The 26025-nt window shown below is 41.2% G+C and overlaps 1 protein-coding gene across 1 annotated transcript in view; it reads right to left on the bottom strand.

Moving 5' to 3' along the window:
- Positions 1-26025, bottom strand: part of LOC126183840 (rab GTPase-activating protein 1-like) — a 157805-nt gene that overhangs the window by 67181 nt on the left and 64599 nt on the right. Inside the window, exon 9 of the mRNA XM_049926100.1 lies at positions 9235-9423. Within this exon, the coding sequence (XP_049782057.1) occupies positions 9235-9423 (189 nt within the window). The remainder of the gene's footprint in view (positions 1-9234; positions 9424-26025) is intronic.

Genomic DNA, 26025 nt, shown 5'->3' with positions numbered 1-26025 from the left:
CTCCACAGACATACGCGAAGCTGACATGACCATCAGCCATCAAGCTGTCGGTGTAAACCACTTCATGGCCTCGGTACATGTCAAGAATCGAGGGGAAGTGACAGCGGAGAGCCACGGGGTGAACTGACTCCTTTGGGCCATGTGAAAGGTCCAGGCGAAGCTGCGGCCTAGGTGTATACCATGGAAGTGTACGCAAATGGACCTCAAGTATAGGTGGTAAAGGCAAGGACTTCAGTTCAGATAGAAGGGATCGGATGTGAACTGCAATTGTAAGCCCTGACCTGGGCCACCGATGTGGGAGATGGTAATTTGGTTGCACAGGAGAACTATGAATGTGTGAAACGTAAAGCTCCCATCGCTAGTCGAACACCACAGTGGTGCACTGGGTCGATTAAACACAATGCTGAGGGTGCCGCCGAACCATAAACCAGACTCCTATAGTCAATGCGGGCTTCAACAAGGGCTCTGTAGGGCAACGAAAACCAGTCCTAAGAATCGATATGTCTCCAGTACAGTCAGGAGATCGTTAGTAAGGTAAATTTCTGGTTCCGGATGAATGGTACGACGCCAACAGAAGGGCATGACACATGACTTTGTGGCTGAAAACTGGAAGCCGTGGGCTACAGCCCATGACTGCACCCTGTAGACGGCTTACTGTAGGCACTGCTCTGCAGCACCAGTACTGGTGGAGCAATACGAAATGCAGAAGTCGACTGCTTACAGAAAGGGTGAGACGGATGTCCATACAGCTGCTGCTGGACTGTTAATGGCGACTAAAAATAGAGATACACTCAATACAGAGCTGTGTGGGACCCTGTTCTCCTAGATATGGGGGGGAACTACAGGAGGCACCAACTTGGACATGGGAAGTTGGAAGCGACAGGAAATTCTGGATAAAACTCAGAAGTGGGCCTCAGAAACCCCACCCGTATAATGTGGCAAGGATGATGATGTCACCAGGTGGTGTCATACGCTTTTCGTAAATCCAAAAAGATGGCAACAAGGCGTTGGCGTCTGGAAAAGGCTGTTCGGATGGTAGTCTCGAGGGACACAAGATAATCAGTGGTAGAGCAACCCTGGCGGAAACCGCTCTGGCACGGAGACAGTAGGCCACATGACTCCAGGACCCAACCCAACTGCCGACACACCATACATTGCAGTAGCTTACAAAGAATGTTGGTGAGGCTGATGGGCCGATAGCTATCCACATCAAGCGGATTTTTGCCGGGTTTGAGCACTGGTATGATAGTGTTCTCCTGCCAGTGCGATGGAAAGACGCCATCGCACCAGATCTGTTAGAAGATCACGTGGAGGTGTCTCTTGCAGTTAGACAAGAGATGTTTAATCATCTGACTGTCGGGGTAATGTGTAAGGGCACTGAGACGCTCCCATTCTTTAAATGGGGTGTTATAGGATTCACTGTGGCGTGTAGTAAACGAGAGGGCTTTCCTGGAGTAATTCTCTGAGAGGCACGAGCATAGTGCTCAGCAAAGTGCTCGGCAATCGCGTTTGCATTGGTAGATAACATGCCATTTATGTTAACACCGGAAACACCTGTTGTGGTCTGGTACCGAAGAACGTGTTTGATCTTTGCCCAGACTTGGGAAGGTGATGTATGGCACCCAATGGTCAAGACGTATCTCTCCCAACACTCCTGTTTCTGTCTTTTTATAAGCTGGCGAATGCAGGCATGGAGCTATTTAAAGGCGATGAGATGCTTATGCTGCTGTACAGCTCACCGATGCTCCTTAATTACTTCAGCAACTTCCGGCGACCACCAAGGGACTGTGTTCCGCCAGGGGCATCCTACAGAATGAGGGATCATGTTTTCGCCGCAAAAACGATCGTTGTAGTTACATGCTCAACCACCACATCGATGTTACCATGTGGAGGAGATTAAACGGTGACAGCAGAGGTGAAAGTTTGAAGCCCATCGAGGCAGGCGTCCATGGGCCTGACGCCGGGGCAGTGACAAGAAGATGAGGAAGTGGTCACTGCCACAAAAGTCATCATGTGCTCTTCAGTGGATAGATGGGAGAAGTCCACAGGACTGTAAACTGGCCATGTGCCACACTGAAATGTATGGGGGCACCTGTATTTAAGAGGCAGAGGTCGCGTAGAGACAGTAAAGTTTTGACATCTATGCCTCATCCCGTAAGCACAATGCCACCCCACAAGGCCTTATGGGCATTAAAATCTCCCAAAAGTAGGAAAGGTTTAGGGAGTTGATCAATCAGTGCAACCAATGCGTTCAGGGGTACTGCACCATCTGGAGGAAGATATACGTTGCAGACAGTTATTTCCTGTGTCGTCCTTATTCTGACAGCCACAGTTTCAAGGGGGGTTTGAAGGGGCACAGGTTCACTGCATACCGAGTTCAGGACATAGGTACAAACTCCACCAGACACTCTATTATCGTCATTACGGTTCTTGTAATATCCCCTATAGCTGCAGAGGGCATGGGTCCGCATTGCTGGGAACCAGGTTTCCTGGAGGGCAATGCAGAAAGCAAGTGTGAAGTTTAAGAGGTGCCGTATCTCAGCCAGGTGGTGGCAAAGCTGCCGCAATTCCACTGGAGGATGACGTTATGGTGAGGCTGGGAAGGCAGGAAACATTCAAGGAGGCAGGTTATGCCTCAGTGACACCTGCTGCCACAGACTGAGTATTTGTAGCCATTTCTGTGGAGGATGAGGCATCAGTGAGATCCAGGTCTGCAGGGGTCGCCAAGATCTCCACTGCATCCTAAGATGCAGAATTGGTAGGGAGTAGTGGTGTTGAGACCATGGGAGGGTCCTTTCTCTTAGCAGACTTCTTTGTTTCCTTGCCCTCTCCCTTCTCTTTAGGGGCTTGCTGGGAGAACTTCTCTGAAGTAGCTTCAGACTCTGAGGAAGACCATGAAGCTCTTCATCCAACAACTTTTGGCTCCTTGAGCCACTGGTGAGTGTCCACCATGACATTAGTGGAGACCTTGGGAGAGAGGGCCCCAAGGGACCCCTCACGCATGTGAGGAGACGGAGGAGGCTCTTGCTTCTCTGGCAGGGGGGAGGGAACCAATGTCCCCTGCGTTTGGGGGTGCCTTGCTCCCAAAGTAGGTGCTTTGGGAGCAACGGAGGAAGATTTTCCCCCTACCACCAAGGGGGTAGATGTAGTCTGGTGGCTGGAGGGCCCACTGTTCATGGCACAGAGTGAAGAACCGCTGGCGCTTGGGACGGTGATGGTGATGTAGCTGCAGCATATGTCGACGTCAACTGAATGGGGTGTAGCCTCTTGGTAAGTCAACTGGTCCAGGGTCTTGTACTCCATGATTTTCCGCTCCTTTTGGAGTACTGGGCAGTCTGGGGAGTGGTGCTCTCCACAGATGATGCAAGTGGGAGGAGGCGCACATGGAGTATCTGGGTGCAGTGGATGTCTGTAGTCTTGACATGTGGCGCTGGAAGTGCAGCCCGAACTTCTAGCACTTAAGGCACCGCATAGGGGGAGGGACATATAGTTTAACCTCACAGCAGTAAACCATCACCTTGACCTTTTCAGGCAATGAATCACCCTCACAGACCACGATGAAGGCACCGGTAGCAAGCATGCTGTCTTTGGGTCCCCTGTAAATGTGTTGTATGAAATGAACACCCTCATCGTCAGACTGCAAGAGGAGATCACGATGAAAAATGATCCCCTGGACCATGTTGAGGCTTTTATGGGGAGTGACAGAAACAGGAATATCATCCAGCTCTTCACAGGCGAATAACACTCGGGATTGGTCTGGGGATGCTGTCTGAATCAAGACTGCACCATTTCACATCTTGGACAGCGCTGTCACTTCTCCAAACTTATCCTCAAAGTGTTCAATGAAAAATTGAGGCTTTGTTGGTAGAAAGAAGTCCCCATCAATTCTGCTACAGACTAAAAACCGAGGAGAATATGACTCCATTCTGTAGTCATAGGTTCCTCCCATGGTGAAGTGAGGGATGAAAACGATTTAGGGTCATACCTGCCGGCATTGTATTTGATCTTGCCCTTCTTAGAGACTGCTGGTGCCGTATGGTCACCAGCAAGAGATGACTTAGTCCGCTTCATTGCAGGTCATCCACCCTGATGCCACCCATTCCGACCAGGAGCTCTACCCATGGGCGCCACCCAGCCACAGCAAAGGCCAACTGGCATAATGACCATTGCTGGGAGTCCTGATGCCCCAGGATGACAGGCATCTTCTCCTTGGCAATGTGGGGAGTTCACAGCTCAGGCATCAGCAGTGCAATCCCTGTGTAGTCAGGGGAATACCACCAAATGGATACATGAAGGCCCCACCGCAACGGACTGGCTACCGTGCTGGATATTGGGTGCAGAGAAACCCAATATTGTCATGGGAGCAAAAGAGGACAAGAGACAACGGAAGAAGATGACATACTCCAGAAAGTGTCCTTGCCCAAATAGTTGAATAGCAAGTGGAGATGCAAAGCCATGACAAGAAATTCAGGAGATCGAATCTAAGGGCGCTATGGATATCTCGTGCACAACGTAAGGCATCCTTCCCCTATGACCCGCACTTCTGTAGAATTTTGAAAGTGGCAGGTCAGACCATAGAATCAGACCTGAAATCATAGGACTGAAAAGTGTGGGACTCCTCTTAGCCACCTCTTATGACAGGCAGGAGTACCTCAGGCCTATTTAGCCCCCAGACCCGCAAGGGGGAAAAAAGTAGTCCAAATGCATGTGTCTGTAGGGGCTGAAGTGGTTTCTAAAGTTGATGTAGAGGCTATACCGCAAAATCTGACTACAGTTAAGAAGTGAATAAAATCCTTTGCAGACAACCTTAAAAAGGTGCTGGGTCCATGAGTTACTGTTGCTATCACTGATAAAAGAGCTTTTTCCCAAACTGATATGTGGGCGGTTGATGCATGTAAAATAACCTACACTACAGTGACTGTATCCACTATTAGTGAAAGGTAACATATAGAGAATGGAGTACTGTTTACCACCCCATTTCCTGATACAGAGCTTGTTCACCCTACCGCGTCCTTGCAAATTTCTGAGAATTTAATGAAGTCAGCACATTTTGTAATAGATCAGGGTTCTAATACAGTGGCAGCTCTGAAAAACTTCACTAGGCTTACTTGCAACTGTCTTTGTCTTGGCACTTTGCTCAAGCACTGAAGCTTCACACCCGTAACTACTTCATATAGGAGGGATAATAAAGTTCCGAAAAGCATTAGTGGCACATTGTAAGAGAGTCTGTCTTTCAAAGAGACTCACAAAGTCACTCAAACAAGAAGTCAATGTCCGATGGAACACTTTGTTAGAAAGAAGCTACTAATAACCCAGAACGAGACAACTATCCAAACCTTCCATTTGGTACTTCTCTGGCAGTGTAAACTTCTGGATGGTAACTTGAGTCCTAATGAATTAGGCAGTGATGGGTAGTGAAGCCATGGCAATACTTAAATTAAGATGCAAAAATTACATGGCCAAAAAGGCTAATAAGATTAAACTGCTCTTGCACCACAAGACTTCAACATTTTTGTGTTCTCCATGTCGTGACCTTTTGATGCTGAGTTCTGAAGACAGAGACAGTGTTTTCAAAGAAGTTGGTACTAGGTTTGTAAATATTTCAGGTAAGTGAACAATTATACAAAGGGCGTTCAAAAAGTTTTGCACAGTTGTGTGTATTTTTTTATTATTATTATTTGTATTGTTGGTATATAAAAGTATTTTCTTTTATTTACAGGTGAGCCATAATGGACCATGAAGTAGATGTCAGGTTGCGACAACGGTCGGAGATGGAGTTCCTCTTCAAGACTGGTGATGACTCTGCCACATCGATTCACAGGAAGTTGCTCCCTGTTTATGGGGAGGACACAGTGGGTCGCAGCAGTATCCAGCGGTGGTTGCAGAGGTTTATAGAATGTGATTTCTCTCTACTGGACAATCCACAACGCAGTAGACCATCGACAGCAGTGAGTGATGTGAATAAGGAGACCATTGATCAAATCATCCAAAATGACAGATGTGTGATGACATGACAGCTTGCTGAAATGACTCGTTTGTCATTGGGTTGGGGTTGTTTGGGGAAGGAGACCAGACAGTGAGGTCATCGGTCGTCTGTCATTGGGTAGTGTGGTATCACTGGTACAGAAAAATCTGTGTACGCTAGGTGCCTAGATTATTGATAAGAGAAATGAAAACGATGAGGAAGAATGTGTGCGAGGGTCTCATGAAGGCCTTTACTCAAGAGTGAAAACAGTGTTTTGACAGCAACATTACCCAGGATGAAACATGGTTGTTTTTGTCTGAATCTGAGAGCAAAACCCAATCCATGGAGTGGCGTCATCCAGGTTCCCCTCGGAAGAAGAAACCAAGACTTTCACGAACAGCAGGCCGAAAGGTGATGGCCTTCTTCTTTTGGGATCAGTGTGGTGTCATTTTCATTGACTTCTTGGAACCTGGATCCACAATTAACTGAGCCCGTTACTGTTTGTCAATGGACAAGCTGTGACATGCCATCAAGACTCAAAGACCACAGCTTGAGTCAGCTCATCAGACTACACCACGACAATGCCAAACCCCATACAGCCCTTATGAAGCAGGAGAAAATCAGGAAAATGGGTTAGAAATTTGTTCCTCATTCTCCCTACAGTCCGGACTTGGCTCCAGCTGATTTTTACCTCTTTCGGCATCTGAAGTCCTACCTGTGCATTAAAACATTTGATAGTGAGCAAGATCTTTATTTCCTGTGTCAAGCGATGGTTTAAAAGTCAATCCCCAGGATTTTATCAAAGTGCATTTACATCATGGAAAGAATGTTGGGCCAGATGCGTCACAGCTCAATGTATGTTCACAAAAAAATTCATTCTCCTCCTGCAAAAAATAAAAAAATTATAGACGACTATGCAAAACTTTTTGAATGCCCTTTGTATATAACTGTTATTCTAACACACACACACACACACACACACACACACACACACACACACACTGCTACCTGGATGACTTATCTGGCTTCGCAGCTACAAATACACAAATCTGCCTTGTTAATCAGTTTATATATTAGTGAAAACCCTATCAAAATCCCTACACTAGTTTCTGAAATCCTCCCTCACATATGGAAAGAAAAATGCAATGGGGATTTTAATTCATGATAGTTCAGACATATTTATAGATTACATACAAAAAGCTTCCTTGTGAATCAATCTGTCAATTACTGAAAACAGTATCAAAATCCCTAAAGTAGCTCCTGTGATTAGCCTTCACATACAGACAGAAAAATGTGGCAGGGCAATTGAATTTACAAAATTTATTCATAACTGTCATGCCCAACCACTGCATGTGTACTGACAATGCTGGAAGTCCTCAATTATACTTTGAGTCCCCAGTTATACTCATGCACTTGTATACTAACTCTCCTTTCTACACCGGCAGAGTCCATGTGTACCTAACAAGACTTGAGCAATGAGTTTATGCTTATAAACAGGTCACACGGATGCTGCCAAGTCGAGCCTCCGAGCATTTAGAGACAATGAGTTTGGAGATGAAGTCATACAGCCCATGGGTGAGTTTAAAATAGAATTTACATAGTTCATTTCTGATTTTTAGTGTACAACAACAATGCACCATAATATATCACAGGGGTTAGATGGAACAGATGCTTTCAGCGCAGTTAAACAAGTCTGAATGATGATGAACCAAGTCGCAGACCACCTATCTGTGAAGAACCAGGAATGGCACGTAAAGTGGAGGCCTTGGTTCTCTAAGGTCGGAATACCACAATCAAGTTGGTAGTGGAAAGACAAAGTCATTCATGAATCATTTTTCAAAATATTGCACACACACACCAATTTAAAAAGCTCACCAAACCGAGGCAGCAGAGGAAATGTTATACCTTTTTCCAGTCCAATACAGGTGTCTTTCTTGTATGCCTTATAATCATAGAAATGAGCTGGATATATCTCCATGATCTTGAGACAAAGGAGCAAAGCAAGATGTGCAAACATGGAGTCACCATCATTGAAAATAGTAAAGACCCAACCATTATTAGACAAGGTGATGCAAGTGATTTTTGGGGCTGCCACAGTGCAGTGCTATCAGATTATGTTCATGGCTGCAAACCATCACAGGAGCATACAACCAAAATCTCCTCACGATGCTATAGGAAGCTGTAAAAATGAAATAATTGCACAGCATTGTTGGCTGGGAGTTCCCATTTGGGTTTGGCCGCCAAGTGCATGTCTTATGTCTGTCAGTGCAACACTGGGCGACTTGTGGTCGATGATGAGGATGAAATGATGATGAGGACAACACAACACCCAGTCCCCGAGTGGAGAAAATTGCCAACCTGGCCAATAATCGAACCCGGGCGCAGTGCATTGGATGCAAGCACGTTACCACCCAGCTAAGCAGGCAGACATAGGAAGCTGTTAAGACAAAGCATTGGGGGAAACTGTCCAAGGAAGTGTCTTTACTTCATGAGAATGTCCCAGCCCGTTCTCCACAGGATGCAATCACACATGCTGCTCTTTGAGCTATCAAATTTTCCATCATTGCCCATATTTTCCTGACATGAGACCTGGTCACTTCTACCTCTTTCCATAGATGAAGAAACCACTGCATGTCAGGCATTTCCAGAATAACGACAAGGTGATTTTCAAGGAAGAACATTTTCTGAACAGCCAAAATGTAAACTTCCACAACTGAGATCTCTGCCAAGTCATACCTTGTTGAGAAAGATGTGCTGCATTGAAGGGCAAATATTTAGCTGCTTTCAGGTTCATAACTTGAGTTTTTTTGGGTGATAACAAACATTTTATGATTATCACTTCTAATCCCATAATACCTATGGAACATGACATCTACAATGAGTATTATACAAAAATTCACTCTCATAAAGCCGTTTATTACAATATATGTCTCACCAAAACACTGATTTAACCGTCAATTGTGAGTACACCCATAAAGCAACAAGATATACAATTTGGAACATATGACTTCTATAATAGTGGCCTTGATAATAAAAGGTACAATTACTGTTTCTGTAGGGCCTCATTTGTTGGTGTGGTTTAAAGGAATATTTGGCATTAGCTTGTAATAAGGGCCATGTTAATTAACTGTACTTCGTAATTCTGAAAAAATGAATGAGATATATCACCACCTGCTTTTTATCCTGATCCATAGGTTGAGTACCCATTATACACTAAAAAATCTGTAAATCACTCAAACAAAAACTGGTACCACTAAAATAACACTTACATGAAGAAGCAAAGTTGCTGCTAAGAAGCTTAAGCCTTGACAGTATCCAACTTCCGTATCATAAACAGCATACGCTTTAGAGATACGATAGAGGGAGTCCTGCCCCAATCCACCAGCCTCTTTGAAAAAGTCATGTGCTGGAAATGTCCGATTAATGTCTCTCTGTATCACAGTCTCACATGGACTGTCCTGAAAGAAAAAAGAAAACACCATATAATGAAGTTATTTAGAAATCAAGTTTACACTACTGAGCTTTTCTTCTTCTCCTTCATTGAACATTTCCAGTCTTCTAAGCTGAGTTTTTTTATAACAGTGTTTTAAGCCATTCCACATGCCTTCTGTCTTCAGTGTCCACCTTTCTCTACTAGTTACAACAAGAAAAACTCTATGGTTAGAAAAGATCCAGGATTTAACCTTAATTTATGAATCTAATTACTAAGACTAGATCGGCGTTCTTTTGAGTCTTTATTTGATATTAGACTTTCTAGTGTAGTTTTCATGTCTGAAGAGTACCTGCCTGCGTGTATGCAGAGAGAGAGAGAGAGAGAGAGAGAGAGAGAGAGAGAGAGAGAGTGTGTGTGTGTGTGGGTGTGTGTGTGTGTGTGTGTGTGTGTGTGTGTGTGTGTGTGTGTGTGTGTGGGCGCGTGCGCTTAAGATCATTGCGGCTGTCCAGTGTGTGATGCGCATAGAAGAGACTGCCATTTCCATGTCCCAAAAAGGAGGATAATGTCCAGGTGGAAAAAACAATGGTGTGAAGCAGGTTCTGTAACCAATGACAAGTATAAAGGACAGTTCAAAGGCCCGAAAATATCTGACGAGTTCATGCAGTTTCTCAATGAAGGCCACAGTGATCTGCCCTTGCCAATCCAGAACATCACAAATCCCTTACATGTCTTTGCAAAGGGTTGTGAAACAGGATTTAAAGTTTCATCTTTAAATAAGCTTCAAGTGGTTCAACATTTATGACTGGTAAATAAAATGAGTAGATACAATTTCTGCACAAAATCACTGGACATAATTGACCAGGATGATGCGTTCCCAACAAATCTTGTGATAACTGATGAGGCAAACTTTCATCTGAATGGATTTCTCAATCAATAAATCTTCTGATATTAGTCAGACACAAACATGCAGCTCATTCATGAGAACGTTCAGGATAATGCATATGTCAGTGCCTGGTGTGCTGTTGGAAGTTATATTCGAGTCACTGGGCCACATTTTTTAAGACAATGAGGGCCAGCCAGCGATTGCCAATTTTGTACAGTACACAGCCATGATTACAATTTCTTCATTTCACAGCTGCAGGAACATTGTCGTCTATACAGTATATGGTTTCAGGAAGACAGGCCTACAGCCATATGGCAATGATTACACTGAGGCATCACTTTCTGCATCAGTTACTCGTGATTCACTCATATCCCATGTCCAACAAGATGACCTGATCTTTCATTCCCTTACTTTTTTCTGCAAGGTCGTCTAATGAACAAAGTTTTTTCCAGCGGCTCAACAATACTGATGAGTTGAAAGAGACACTCTGGGAAGAGCTAGAGGCTATTTCTCAGTAAGTCATTGAGAATATTGCAAGGAGAGTCCACGAATGTCTTCAGCAATGTATTGCCAATGATGGAAGCCATTTGTATGACACACTTTTGAAGAAATAAACTTATGTTTCAATTTGCAATAATGGCGGTGTTAGTAGAACAGATATCCATGAGTTAAATTCATGTAAATATACATTAAATCTCATAATAATGAAATGAAAATGTGCTACTTCTGTGGGCCATCCTGTATCTATCTGCTGCTCAATGACTGTTCTACTTGGTACTGACCTATTGTTGTAAGTATGATTAATGCAAAATATGATGACTAAGAAATATCACAGCTTCCAGTGATAGTAGGTGGCAGATGAGTTACAGAGGTTGAATAGCTCCATTCTGACTGAAGGTGACAATGTGATAAGATATGGTGTAGAAACTGAACAGTGATGTCAGAAGGAAAGAAATACTTTTTTTCCATTGCTAATGCATTTTCCCCTGCATCCTCTGAACTCAAGGAGTGTCAGTCTTTCAAAGTATCCAGAACAACGTCTGTGGAGTTTGTAAGGGTAGGACACAAGTACTATGAGATTCATGATTAAGTTGGGTTGCAAGACGTGTTCACATGATTGAGCTGGTAAGCGCATTACCTACAAAAGGCTAATGTCTAGGTCTCAGTGAAAGTCTGCCACAGAGTTTATAGTTGTTGCAGAGTTTGAGCACACCATAAACTGCATGCAAAGTAAGGCCAAAGAACAAGAGCCTTAATACTGCATAAAAAAAAGTTATATTAGATATTTACGAAATAATGAGCCAGAAAAATACAATGCAGTGGGTGAGTCAAGAATAACAATTATTGGCCAATAAAATTTTCAGCCCATGTTCAACTTTTCTAATGTACTTACGACGATAACATTTAATGTCTGAAGGAGATATGATGGAAAAGTCTGTAATGCTGCAGCACAAATTACAAGAACTACTGAAAATTTTCAAGAAGTTCAGAAATGGTGGGAAATTGACAAAATTACAATGGTTAATGCAATAAATGGCAAGTGTAGAAGCAATGGTGTGATCATCACTGCTTGAAAAAATTGGTTGTAGCATGAAATATTACTTACAACTCAATGTAACGTATTTGTAATGACACAATGTCTATGCATTTTGATATCTATATTCACCTATATAATCTCTTACAAGCCATTATGTTATGTGATAGTTCAGTGATACTGATATTCAACAGCATAAAGTCTTTTACATCTCTCAAAATGTAAAAAATTGCAAATCCACTACAAAACTGAAGTAAGAATGAACAGAAAATTCAAGACAGAAGAGTCTTTGACATAACGTATGTACAGACAGACACTTACAGGAAAAATAAAAAACAAGTGCAACTTGCAAAAGAGTACCTCAAGGTATCTGTGCAATCCCCAAAACATTTCAGTTCTAAAACTGATAACACAGTCAAATGAAACAATTCAGTAACTGCTGTTGCCGAGGTCTTCAGTCAGAAGGCTGGTTTGATACTGCTCTCCATACTAGTCTATCCCATGAAAGTCTCATCTTCTCTGCCTAAATAGTCCAACTTACATCCATTTGAACCTGCTTACTGTAGTCAAATCTTGGTCTCCCATTATAATTTCCCCCCCTTACCAAACTAACGATTCCTAGATGCCTCAGGATCTATCCTCTCAATTGGTTTCTTTATTAATCAAGTTGTGCTATAAATTTCTTTTCTCCTCAGTTTGATTCAGTATCTCTTAACTCGTTACCAGATCTAATCATAATTGATAGTCTTCTCTGGCATCACATTTCAGAAACTTCTATTCTCTTCTTGTGTTAACTGATTATAGTACAAAGCTGACACACTTACAAGGTTATACTCCAGACAAATACCTCCAGAAAAGACTTAATAATATTTAAATTTTTATTTGATATTAGCAAATTTTTCTTCTTCAGAAATGTTTTCCTTTTTATTGCCAGTTGACACTTTATGCACTCTCTAGTTTTGCCATCATCAGTTATTTTGCTGCTCGAATAGCAAAACTCATCTACCAATTTTAAAGTCTTGGTTCCTAATGTAATTCCCTCAGCATCACCTGATTTAATTCAACTACATTTCATTACCCTTGCTTTACTTTTGCTGTTATTAATATTATAAACTCTTTTCAAGACACCATCCACTCCATTCAATCGATTTGCCATGTCCTCTGTAGTCTCAGACAGAGGTCTTGTATCCTCACCATATCTTACAATTTTCATTTCTCTCCCCCCTTCAAACCCCCTCTGCTCAAGTTACAGACTGAATAATATTGGGGACAGCATATAACCTTGTCTCACTCCCTTCTCGCATACTGTTTCTCTTTCACGTCCTTCGACTCTTACAATTGCAATCTGGTTTCTGTATCAGCTGTAGACAATCTTCCACTCCCTGTATTTTATACATGCTTCTTCAGAACTTCAAAAGAGTGTATTCTAGTCAACATTGTCAAAAGCTTTCTCTAAATCTACAAATGCTACAAAAATTATTTGACTTTCTTCAGTCTGTCTTCCAACATAAGTGGTAATGTCAATACTGCTTCATGTCTCCTACTAATCTTCCCCAAGCTCAGCTTCTACCAGTTTTTCCATTCTTCTCTAAATAATTTGTGTGTCTGTTTTGTAACCATACTTACTGAACTGGTTGTTCAGTAATATTCACACCTGTCAGCAAGTGCCTTCTTTGGAATTGGAATTATTACAGTCTTTTTTAAGTATGCTGATATTTCACCTGTCTAGTGTATATTACATACCACATGGAATAGTTTTGTCGTGGCATATTCTCTCCAGGAACTCAGTAGTTCTGACGGAAAATTCATCTCAGGTCTTTCAGTGCTCTGTCAAATTCTTCTCGGAGTATCATGTATCCCATCGCAAGTTCATCTACTCCCTCTTATTGTTCTATAATGTTGGCTTGAAGTCTATTCCTCTTATACAGCTCCTCTACATATTCCTTCCACCCTTCCTTTATTTTCTTAGTACTGGCTTGCCATCTGAGTTCTTAATATTTATACAGTTGCTTCATTTTTCTCCAAAGGTCTCCCTAATTTTCTTATAGGTGACATCTATCTTTCCTAAAGCCACACATGCTTCTATAGCTTTTTATTTCTCCTCCAGCCATTTTGCACTTTTTTAAACATCTGTATTCCCTTTTGCAAACTTTACTTGCTGTGTTTTTATATTTTCTCCTTTCACCTATCAAATTCAATACCTCATTTGTCATCCAAGGATTTCTTCTGGGCCTTGTCTTTTAGCCTATTTGATCCTCTGCTACCTTCACTATTTCATCTCTCAAAGCTATCCATTCTTCTTCTATTGTACTTCTTTCCTGTTTCAGTCCAATGTTGTCTAATGCTTCATTTGAAACCAAGTAATTACTGAATTTTATTTTAATCCTGACATAAGCCCAAAATCACACATATTTCTTGATGACAAGGTTACTTAACAATAAACTTTAAACAGTTTACGGGGAGGACTATATAACTTACATCTAATCTAACAATAGCGTGGATTTACACTATCAAACAAATAAAACTGAATGAATGCCCTTTCACAGTGAGACTCCCAGCAAGACAAAAAAATGAGTTTGTAGGCCATACCCTAAACTATGTAGAATCACAAACTTTAAAGTATAATAAAACATTCATTCAATATCTTTTTGTCATGTCAAGGTTGGATAAAAACCATGACAAAATTTTTATGTTTTCTGAAATATGCGGAACAATATGAAAAGTCCTCATGAGTAAGGTTAAGGAAGAAATAAAGATAATAAACTAAAAAAGAATGCCAGTCATGGCATCCCAGGACACGTGGATGATGTCTGTCAATGATGGTATGGCTTTGTGAGATGTGAGGTGTACAGGGAGAGAGAGCGTGTTGGGGAGAGGGAGAGGGTGAGAGGGCATGTGGGCGAGAGGGAGAGGGCAAGAGGGGGAGTGGGGGAGGGGGGAGAGGGGAGAGGGAGATTGGGAGAGGGAAAGGGGGGAGAGGGAGAGGGATAGGGATAGGGATAGGGAGAGGGGAGAATGGGGAGAGGGAGAGGGGGGATAGCAGGGGGAGGGGGAAGGGGAGGGGGAGACGGGTGATTGCAACTCTGAAACGCATTGAAATATCCAACATATATGATTAGGCAGGAGTTCAGCTTGTTACCAGGTGAAATAGATGGCAGTCTTCTCAGAATATAAAATTCCCTCCATTAATATGTGATAAGAGAAATAAGTAATCCACAAGCACCACAGACTGGTAGGTCCTCCTGCATGTCTCAGAAGATAAAGTCCTACACGAAAATGTAAAGTGAAATATTGTCCCACCTTGGTAACCAGGAAACAGGCCTGGAAACACGGAAACATTCACCTAACTGCAGCTTGTTGTCCATACCTCTCAGTCACTCTGTCACCCATATGCTCAATTATGACCTTCTCACACATTATTGAGAGAGTTAACAGTAGGTAAAGACACATTATTCAACTCTGTAATCCTTGTAGACCTAATAAATTGCCATGTCAGCTAACTTGATTCCATATATTCCTATGTGTGCCTGGAAGGCAGAAGGTTGTAACCTCAATGGTGAATGGGGCAGATAATCTTCAGCAGTGTGTGTACTCCATATTCTGAGCATCCAGAGACACCTGGCCTGGAAGAACACAGTAACAAACCACTTCCATATTTGCAAACTAAATATGTGAATGATGAACAGGATAAGTGTATAGCACCAGATAATGACACCTTCCCTACCCCAGGTCTACAGGGTCTTCAATAGGGACTGGAAAAGAGCGAAGGATGATCAAGAGTGGTGTTGGGTTGTATGATGCAAAGGCCAAAGTTAACATCAAAGGACAGGAAATCCAAAGTTTTCTCAAGCAATCTCAATTATTCACCACATGGAATTTAAGCAGCATGAGTTTAGGAAAGCTGGGTATTATTAAAAAGGGAAAGGTGACAACTCCAAATAGATATTTTTGGCTTCAGTGAACTAATATGGACTAGTTGTTGTCACACTTCAAATCAGATGACACTGTAGCCAACTATCCAGGCTATGATACATAAAGGAAGAACAGGGTAGCATTCACTACTGGAAAAAATCTAAGGGACATGGTTCTTGGATGGAATCCCATAAGTGACTGAGAATTATCAGTCCAACTTAAAGGAGAACAAATAAATGTATCTGTACTACAAGTGTATACTCCAACAACAGGTGCAGATGACAAAGACCACAAGAGTTCTATAAAGATATGCAGAGAGCCCTGGATTTGACACCAAACAAATAATGACAGTTATCATGGGAGATACATCAGAACAAATAATTAGAGGAAAATTTGGTTCAGGTCAATGGAACTCAGCAGGAGAAAAGCTATTAACACATTTTTCAAACATCATAAAAAACAACTATACACATGGACATCCCAAAGGCACAGAAAACAAATGGATTACTTATCTGGACAATTAAGGGGCTCCGGAAAGGCTCAAAATCATGAAAAGTTCAATTTTTACTTTTTTGCATTTTCTGAATCTGCAGACTATTACCTTTTAATAGATATATAGTTTATTCAATTCCGAAGACTACAACTATTTTTAAATTTTTTTTGAAATGTGTTCTACATGGGCGTGACCCACTGTGGTGCTGTTAAACTGCTGTCAAATGGTGTTATTATTAACGTCCGTGTTCATCAGGTACATTTTAGTGATGTGAGATAAAGTATGTGTTGTGGCTAACCTGTGATGGTTCAATATATATCGCTGGTGTGATTGTCGATTGTTTCATGTTTATTTACTCTGTCGTTATCTCGAAAATATTCGTAATTAATTCTGTTTCTTGAGTCTCTGTTTTGTTGAAGTATAATAATGAGTAAAAGAAAAGTTACTAGAAATTAGAAATCCAAAGTGTCGACGAAATGAAGAAGGCTGTTTGGGCTCTTTTTTTTCATACTACTTCAACCGATGAAAATCCCCAACATAGCTTGTGTCCCAAAGAAGAAGACAGTTGGTGTAAATATAACAAAGGATTGCTAACTGGTGAAGTGTAAACTCATAAGCATAGTCTGCCTCATGCAATAATGGAGGTGATAAAACCTATTTTCAGGGACTTAGCAGCACCTGAACTGTTGAAAAAGTGTATTCACGGAAAAACTCAAAACCCCAATGAAAGTGTAAATAGTGTTATATGGTCGAGAATCCCCAAGACTGTATTTGTTGGAATAGAAACACTTCACTTTGGTGTGTATGATGCTGTTGCGACTTTCAATGATGGCAACATTGTAAGGTGCAAGGTATTTAGAAATATGGGAATGAAGATAGGTTCTAACATGGTACGAGTGATGCTTGCTTTAGACAAGGAACGCCTTCGGGCTGCAGACAGGGCTGTAAAGAGTCTATAAATACAAGCAAGAGTCAACAGGAGGAGGAACAAGAGGAAGCTGGAGGAGGAGTTTGCAGAGGATGAAGATAATCCATCCTATGGACCTGGAATGCACTAAAAAGTTAATCCAATCTCTGTCGCTCGATTCCCAAAACTTTTATTTTCTCATACTAATTACATGTTTTCTAAGGATCTTCCAAACATATTTGTTTCAAACTTTCAGTAAATGTTACACAGTACCTTCTGCATAATTTAACACAGCCTTTTTCCAAAAAACTGTATATTTTTGAATATATAAATAAAAAATGGCAAAAAAATGTTGTGAATTTTCATTACAATTGAAAAAAAAATCATCTTTAATAACTGAACTAAAATTTTGTAAAATCCCTGTGTTAAGTTGTAGCCCATATTCCAATAAATAATCTGTAAAAAGTTCAACTTCCTACCTCAAATACTTTGTGAGGAAAGATGTAATTTATAAGCGTTATTTTAACATTGCAAGTATAGGGCGTTCCGGAGCCCCTTAAAGAGGAAAAGTTCTATATAGTTAGCAGAAAGCAGATGGTAGAGCACTTGCCCACGAAAAGGCAAAGGTCCCGAGGTCGAGTCTCGGTCCAGCACACAGTTTTAATCTGCCAGGAAAGTTTCGGTCAGCAGAAACATTGCCACATGCAGATTGCAATTCAGACCACCAATTATTAGTAGCCATAATTCGGATGAAGTTGAAGATTGGTTCAAATGGCTCTGAGCACTATGGGACTCAACATCTTAGGTCATAAGTCCCCTAGAACTTAGAACTACTTAAACCTAACTAATCTAAGGACATCACACACATCCATGCCCGAGGCAGGATTCGAACCTGCGACCGTAGCAGTCCCGCGGTTCCGGACTGCAGCGCCAGAACCGCTAGACCACCGCGGCCGGCGGATGAAGTTGAAGAGGCATGTAGACTACTAAAGTACAATACTAAAAATATTTCATAAAATTACACTTTACTAACAATAAATAGGTTCACATTACTCAATTCCATTGACAGTCATGTTGATGAGCCATAGAAAAATATTAAACAATCAATAGAAACTGCTGGAAGATGAGTGCAACAGTTTGTTTGCCTCTAAATAGGGCTACTAAAACTGCAGCTATTAAAAGTACACTGGAAAAGTACAAAAAGAAAGTGGAAAAGTTGACCTAAGGCTAAATTTGAAGAAAATAAAAATTTGGACAACAGGAATGAAGACTAATATGTTGACAGATGGAGAAATCATTGAGGAATTTGAAAAATACAGTTTTTCATGATATATATGATAACAAAAAGGAGATCCTGCAATGAGCAAATAAGAAGGGTAAAACTTGGAAAACCCATTAGAATTAAATTAAACAAACTGCTAAACCATAGGAAACCGTCTCTATTGGTCAAAATAAAAATTGTTGAAACTGATCTGTACCATAGTTTTGTATGGATGTGAATCCTGGACAGTGAAAAAACTGGAACAAATCATCATCCAGGAGCACATGCAGAGACATTATTCATCATGTCCCCAGAGTCAGAAATTACTTGATGGGTAATAACAGCAAAAGTAAAAGGGAGTCCTGTCTGCTACACGGTTCTCAATTAGTGCCCACCTACTGGCAGCCAGGAGCCCTCAGGCACTGGTGGGCACGGTTGGGCAAACAGCTGATGGGCAAATAGTCAGACTGCCGGGTCATAGCATATGCAAGTGTAATTTCCTGGTAGAGAGAGCCTACTGGCAGGAATAGTTAAGTGGCTCACATATGCACAATATTCATGCAATACGGCCATTTGGCAGGTAACCTATACCTTCTGCATCTGCCCACAGGTGAGCTGATGGGCAGTCATGAATACCTGTGCCCAATGGAGCATCAGTGATTGGGCAATCTGGCATCCTAAGTTTACCAGCAGAATTTAATTAGAGTATCAAGTAATTTTCATGTACGATACTTGGTGCTGCAGCAGTTTAATGTTAAGAAGCGTGAATCAAACATTTTAAAAGGATGTGTACCTTGAACGTTGAGTCAAGTGTTCAGCTATTAACCGTACAACTAGGTCATCATGCAAGAAACAAGTAATTTGGCATGTTGTAATTAGAATTATGGGCATGCAGTCTGAAATCGTAACAGAAGATTGGTAATTACTTCTTCTTTTTCTTGTGCCTTTAACCCATATCAGTGCAGGGTTGGCATGGATATTAATGGATTTGGTGATTTAATTTAAGGGTTGGCTGGATATCCTCCCCATCATCACCCTATTACCCCTGGGATGGAATGTGAGTTTGGCATGTTAATTTAAGAGGTAGCATGATTTCCTCACTGTCAACATCCCATTATCCCCAGGGGCAGAACATGCGTACCGCAAATGATTGCATTTAGTGTTAACCACGTAAAAGTGAGAAAAAGTTTTCTGAATGTTTACAAATCACGTAAATGAGGTGAGACTTCATTGCTAGCCCAGTATTCACTTAGTGGGGTGAGGGAACACATTAAAATCCACATCGAGGTTGGGCAGCACACTGTCCCTCATTGTTAATCCGCCAGGTGGATTCTATCAGGGACTGGCACACCTCCCCGTCCCCGAAACAGCACTTTAAAATGCACGCGTGAGTAACAGAATGACATTATAATCAGTTTGAGATAAATGGACTTCTGCTGATATGTAGACATTCAGTTGGGAGACTTTGCTAACCTGCCAGTAATGTACAATGGATACTAATTCATTATATAAGAAGCAGTAAGGTGCATAAACAGTGAACAGTGCAGCCAAGTAAATGTATATTTGGAACATATGCCCAATATTAAGCAGATTCGCAACTTATGTTCAAGCTTATCACAAATATTTAGCAGACCTGCAACTTATGTCTGAGCTTATTTGTGTGTTATCAAAACTGTTCTAAAAAAGCTTCAGTGTACTGGAGCGCAGTGACTGGAGCAGAAGGAGAGAATAAAAAATATGATATGGGACTACATGTAGGCAAATTTAGGTACCAATCAATAACAATTCATCAATCACCTAGCTGTAGGAAGTGGAGGTCATCATACTGTGGAAGCTGTCATAATGCACAAAGCCTAAGACAGAGTCAAGGCATACCCCATGTGTATTAAGTCACTTATATACTGACCAAAAATATGATTAAATACAGATCTAATGACAAGATTTTTCTGGGCTGCCTCTGAATCCAAAATGCTCATTTATTCAAACAGTGGTATATAACATTAATATATCCAATCTCATTTTGATGATAATTCTCTCTGAATAAATTTCAAAAGGATAGGAGATTACTTACAGTTATTGAAAATTCTCTCTAATTTCTGTATTAAACTGTTAAATACTGTTGGCAAATCTTTTACAACAGCTATAATCAGCTCTAACTTCTTTAAATATTTTTCTTTCACAGAAGTTCTTTGATACAGCTTTTTTACCTTTTTTTTACAACACAATACAGGCTCAAAGGTTAATAATAAATTGTTTAGGTGCCTGAGGAATGGAGTGTGTGTTATGGGCAAATCACACTTTGAGAAGTTACAAACTAATTGAATGCAGCAACTTGACAAGCTAAATGCAGATGCTGGGAACAGGGTTGGACCTATACTCATCTGTGACTAGCAGAATTACTTCACTGTAAATTTAATTCACTACTTCCAGCTATGATAGTTAGGCAGATCTATACACTGTACATACACTGCCAATCTGGAAGAGTAAATCTGCATTACAACACTGGGTTGGATATGATCAACCTGCTCCCTATTGTCTGAGACTAACACATTTAAAGTGCTGAAATGCTAACAGAAAACTCAAATGGGGTCAACCAGTCACGTTTGTGACAAACTTAACTATGGAACATAATTAAATTCTTAAAATTACAACAATGTCTTTTACTTCAAATTTTGGAAGTTCAAACCAAGAACACAAACATTTCTGTTGACAACTCAAAACCAGTTCATCCTCCTCCCCCCTTCTCTCCTCCATACACTCCATCTCCCAGCCATAAACTGTATCTGTTCTGTCAGTATTGTAACGCTAGAAGAAGGGTAGAAAATATTGTATATGTATACAGAATACTGAACAGCATCACTGAAGGTGGAAGGGGAAAAAATAACAATTGAACATTATGGCATGGTCTGGACACTGTCAACTTGGCTGCTCCAGACGCAATTATTCTTCATTATAGTTATTACAGGGCAACTGGCACATCTTCTCAGGGTATCCCACACAACTTTAAACCTAGCAAAACTTCATGAACTATGCCACAATCTTCTTAACAGTTCACCAACATTTTGTCCTTACTATCCAAAAGGCTGTGTAGGTGGTCAATATCAGGACCTCTGCACAGCTATGAGACAGCCCCCGACTGCAGAATGGAACTCCACACTACCCCAAAGAACATACTGCCTTTGATTTTGACATGAAGATAATGGGGTAGTCCTCATCAGCTTTGTAGACCACGTGAATAATATGATCCACTCATTTCTGGACACCATCTTGACAGCCAAATACAGGTACAAAAGTTGGCTGTCCAGTGTTCAGTTTTCCTTGCTGAGAGTTGGTCAAGTGGATTCCTTTGGGGCACTGATTTTTGTGATGAGTGTATTCATATTGGTATGTGGTCAGTGGAAAATAGATCATGAACTACCTTTCACTGAACAGTGTGTACACGGTGGTCCATTGATAGTGACTGGGCCAAATATCTCACGAAATAAGCATCAAACAAAAAACTACAAAGAACAAAACTTGTCTAGCTTTAAGGGGGAAACCAGATGGCGCTGTGGTTGGCCCGCTAAATGGTGCTGCCATAGGTCAAACGGATATCAACTGTGTTTTTTTTTAAATAGGAACCCCCTTTTTTTTTTATTATATATTTGTGTGGTACCTAAAGAAATATGAATGTTTTAGTTGGACCACCTTTTTCGCTTTGTGATACATGGCGCTGTAATAGTCACAAACGTATAAGTACGTGGTATCACGTAACATTCCGCCAGTGCGGACGGTATTTGCTTCGTGATACATTATCCGTGTTAAAATGGACTGTTTACCAATTGCGGTCGATATCATGTTGATGTATGGCTATTGTGATCAAAATGCCCAACGGGCATGTGCTATGTATGCTGCTCGGTGTCCTGGACGACATCATCCAAGTGTCCGGACCGTTCGCCGGATAGTTACTTTATTTAAGGAAACAGGAAGTGTTCAGCCACATGTGAAACGTCAGCCATGACCTGCAACAAATGATGATGTCCAAGTAGGTGTTTTAGCTGCTGTCGCAGCTAATCCGCACGTCAGTAGCAGACAAATTGCGCGAGAATCGGGAATCTCAAAAAGTCTATGTTGAGAATGCTACATCAATATCGATTGCACCCGTACCATATTTCTATGCACCAGGAATTGCATGGCGATGACTTTGAACGTCATGTACAGTTCTGCCACTGGGCACAAGAGAAATTATGGGACGATGACAGATTTTTTGCACGCATGCTATTTAGCGACGAAGCGTCATTCACCAACAGCGGTAATGTAAACCGGCATAAGATGCACTACTGGGCAACAGAAAATCCACAATGGCTGTGACAAGTAGAACATCAGAGACCTTGGCGGGTTAATGTATGGTGTGGCATTATGGGAGGAAGGATAATAGGCCCCCCATTTTATCAATGGCAATCTAAATGGTGCAGTGTATGCCGATATCCTACATAATGTTCCGCCGATGTTACTACAAGATGTTTCACTGCATGACAGAATGGCGATGTACTTCCAACATGATGGATGTCCAGCACACAGCTCGCGTGCGGTTGAAGCAGTATTGAATAGCATATTTCATGACAGGTGGATTGGTCGTTGAAGCACCATAACATGGCCCGCACGTTCACTGGATCTGACGTCCCCGGATTTCTTTCTGTGGGGAAAGTTGAAGGACATTTGCTATCGTGATCCACCGATGATGCCTGACAACATGCATCAGCGCATTGTCAATGCATGTGCGAACATTACGAAAGGTGAACTACTCGCTGTTGAGAGGAATGCCATGATGCCGTGTTTCTTGACTTCCGCAAGGCGTTCGATACAGTTCCCCACAGTCGTTTAATGAACAAAGTAAGAGCATATGGGCTATCAGACCAATTGTGTGATTGTACTGAAGAGTTCCTAGATAACAGAACGCAGCATGTCATTCTCAACGGAGAGGAGTCTTCCGAAGTAAGAGTGATTTCAGGTGTGCCACAGGGGAGTGTCGTAGGACTGTTGCTATTCACAATATACATAAATGACCTTGTGGATGACATTGGAAGTTCACTGAGACTGTTTGCAGATGATGCTGTGGTATATCGAGAGGTTGTAACAATGGAAAATTGCACTGAAATGCAGGAGGATCTGCAGCGAATTGACGCATGGTGCAGGGAATGGCAATTGAATCTCAATGTAGACAAGTGTAATGTGCTGCGAATACATAGAAAGAAAGATCCCTTATCATTTAGTTACAATATAGCAGGTCAGCAACTGGAAGCAGTTAATTCCATAAATTATCTGGGAGTACACATTAGGAGTGATTTAAAATGGAATGATCATATAAAGTTGATCGTCGGTAAAGCAGATGCGAGACTGAGATTCATTGGAAGAATCCTAAGGAAATGCAATCCGAAAACAAAGGAAATAGGTTACAGTACTCTTGTTCGCCCATTGCTTGAATACTGCTCAGCAGTATGGGATCTGTACCAGATAGGGTTGATAGAAGAGATGGAGAAGATCCAACGGAGAACAGCACGCTTCGTTACAGGATAATTTAGTAATTGCAAAAGCGTTACGGAGATGATGGATTAACTCCAGTGGAAGACTCTGCAGGAGAGACGATTAGTAGCTCGGTACGGGCTTTTGTTGAAGTTTCAAGAACATACCTTCACCGAGGAGTCAAGCAGTATATTGCTCACTTCTACGTATATCTCACGAAGAGACCATGAGGATAAAATCAGAGAGATCAGAGCCCACACAGAGGCATACCGACAATCCTTCTTTCCACGAAGAATATGAGACTGGAATAGAAGGGAGAACCGATAGAGGTACTCAAGGTACCCTCCGCCACACACCGTCAGGTGGCTTGCGGAGTATGGATGTAGACGTAGATGTAGAATGTCGTTACACATATTGCCAGATGCATTGAGGTTGACAGACATCATTTTGAGCATGGAGTGATGCATGGTATTAATAAAAAATAGCCTTTGATGTAGCTTTCTCCCTTCTTGTGGAATCTATGACCTCTTGTACAGAGATGTCACATTAAAATTTGTCCCCTGGAAATGTAGAACCAAGGGTCTTCCCTGAGTAAAAAGTTTTAATTTCTCCACATGTTTTTTTCATTGTATTTAAGCTCTGCCATAATGTGGAAGCTATCTTAACATTGGGATTTTTCTTTCACTACCCCTTGTATTTTCGTCAAAGCCAAGAAACTGCAGCAGTGGAAGATTTACTTGGGAGATTTGCTTGTTCCCTCATGTAGACATCAACTTCTTTTGGTAAAATGGTCATCTGATCTGTCAGGTACTATACTGACATTCAAACACAGGCTGCATGATTTGAAACTATCTCACCTAGTACTTTTTCGATGCCTGAGTCACCAGCCACTGCAGGCTGGGATCTTTGAGCTGTTCAAAATTTAGCACCACCCACAGCACAGTTACAGCTTATGGAACATCATGAGCATGACATGTAACATCCTACAAGGATTGTGAACAAATATTCAAGAAATGAATGCATACAGAAAGTATTAATTCAAACAAAAATAAAGACAGAATGATATGAATGATCCTCAATTAGGTTTCCATTTACACAAACACGAAATTAGGTTGTCAATATTTCATGTTGTATAAATTTGTAACCACTGAAATAAAAATAAAAAGACTGAAAGATACAAGCACAATTGTACTATGACTCACTTTGACCAACTTAACAGACGTAGGGCATTTATGGCTACCACATGTAAGCACCAACTGAACTGTTTTTGGTTGGATTTCATTAAACTACAATATCATACTAATTATATTACATTAATTTACAAATTGAGAAAATATATACTACAACTGACAAGAGAACGGTCCAATATGACATGTCAAAACCTACACTGAAATTTTTACAGGAAGAAGACAACGAAAGAAATGCACTGCAAAATTTTAGCTGCTAAGAGGCACTGATATTATTAAAAAAAACTGAAAATTGACAAATTTGTAGCATGCCAGGCGGCAGTAGAAATGTACATCCCTACCAGGGCTGTAGCAAATGCACATGCGCAACTAGGCGCACACACACAGCCGAGGTCGGCAGTACATTTGCAAACAAGAAACACGACACAACCTAATCGTAATTTGTACAGGATATTTCAGGTTACCGTTCGTTGATAGTTTCTCTGACACAACACTACACAGTTACTATTCTTTCAAATCAGTCACTCAAGTAACATCTATTACAAATTGTCAGTTGCTTTTTGCAGTATTGGTAAGTACTGACACTACAGATAAAGCTGAATTAATATTTACTGTGCTTTTGTAAGGCATGGCTGCCAATAGTAATGTGGAATACAATTAAGGTTCTCAATTTAGCAATGATGAAATATGAAGAACATGGTTTCCAGCCGAAATCACCTACTTCTCCTCAGGACAAACATGTGTCATTTGTTACTTGATTTCCTTGACATTCATTTGAATGATACCGACATTTCATTTGAAATTGTGGATACGTTAGAAGAAATAGGAATTAACTGTGATGATTCCATGAACTGTGGTTCAGACGACATCAGTTGTGCCAGTAACAGAAGAATACCTTAAAAAAAAAGAGTACTGCAATAGCTTTCAGTGACAAAGAAAAGGCAAAGA

This window comes from Schistocerca cancellata, chromosome 4 (genome assembly GCF_023864275.1).
Source record: "Schistocerca cancellata isolate TAMUIC-IGC-003103 chromosome 4, iqSchCanc2.1, whole genome shotgun sequence".
In the NCBI taxonomy this organism is placed as follows: Eukaryota; Metazoa; Arthropoda; class Insecta; order Orthoptera; family Acrididae; genus Schistocerca; species Schistocerca cancellata.
Note: the sequence above shows the minus strand (reverse complement) of the source record. Positions and strands in the feature narration are given on the sequence as shown.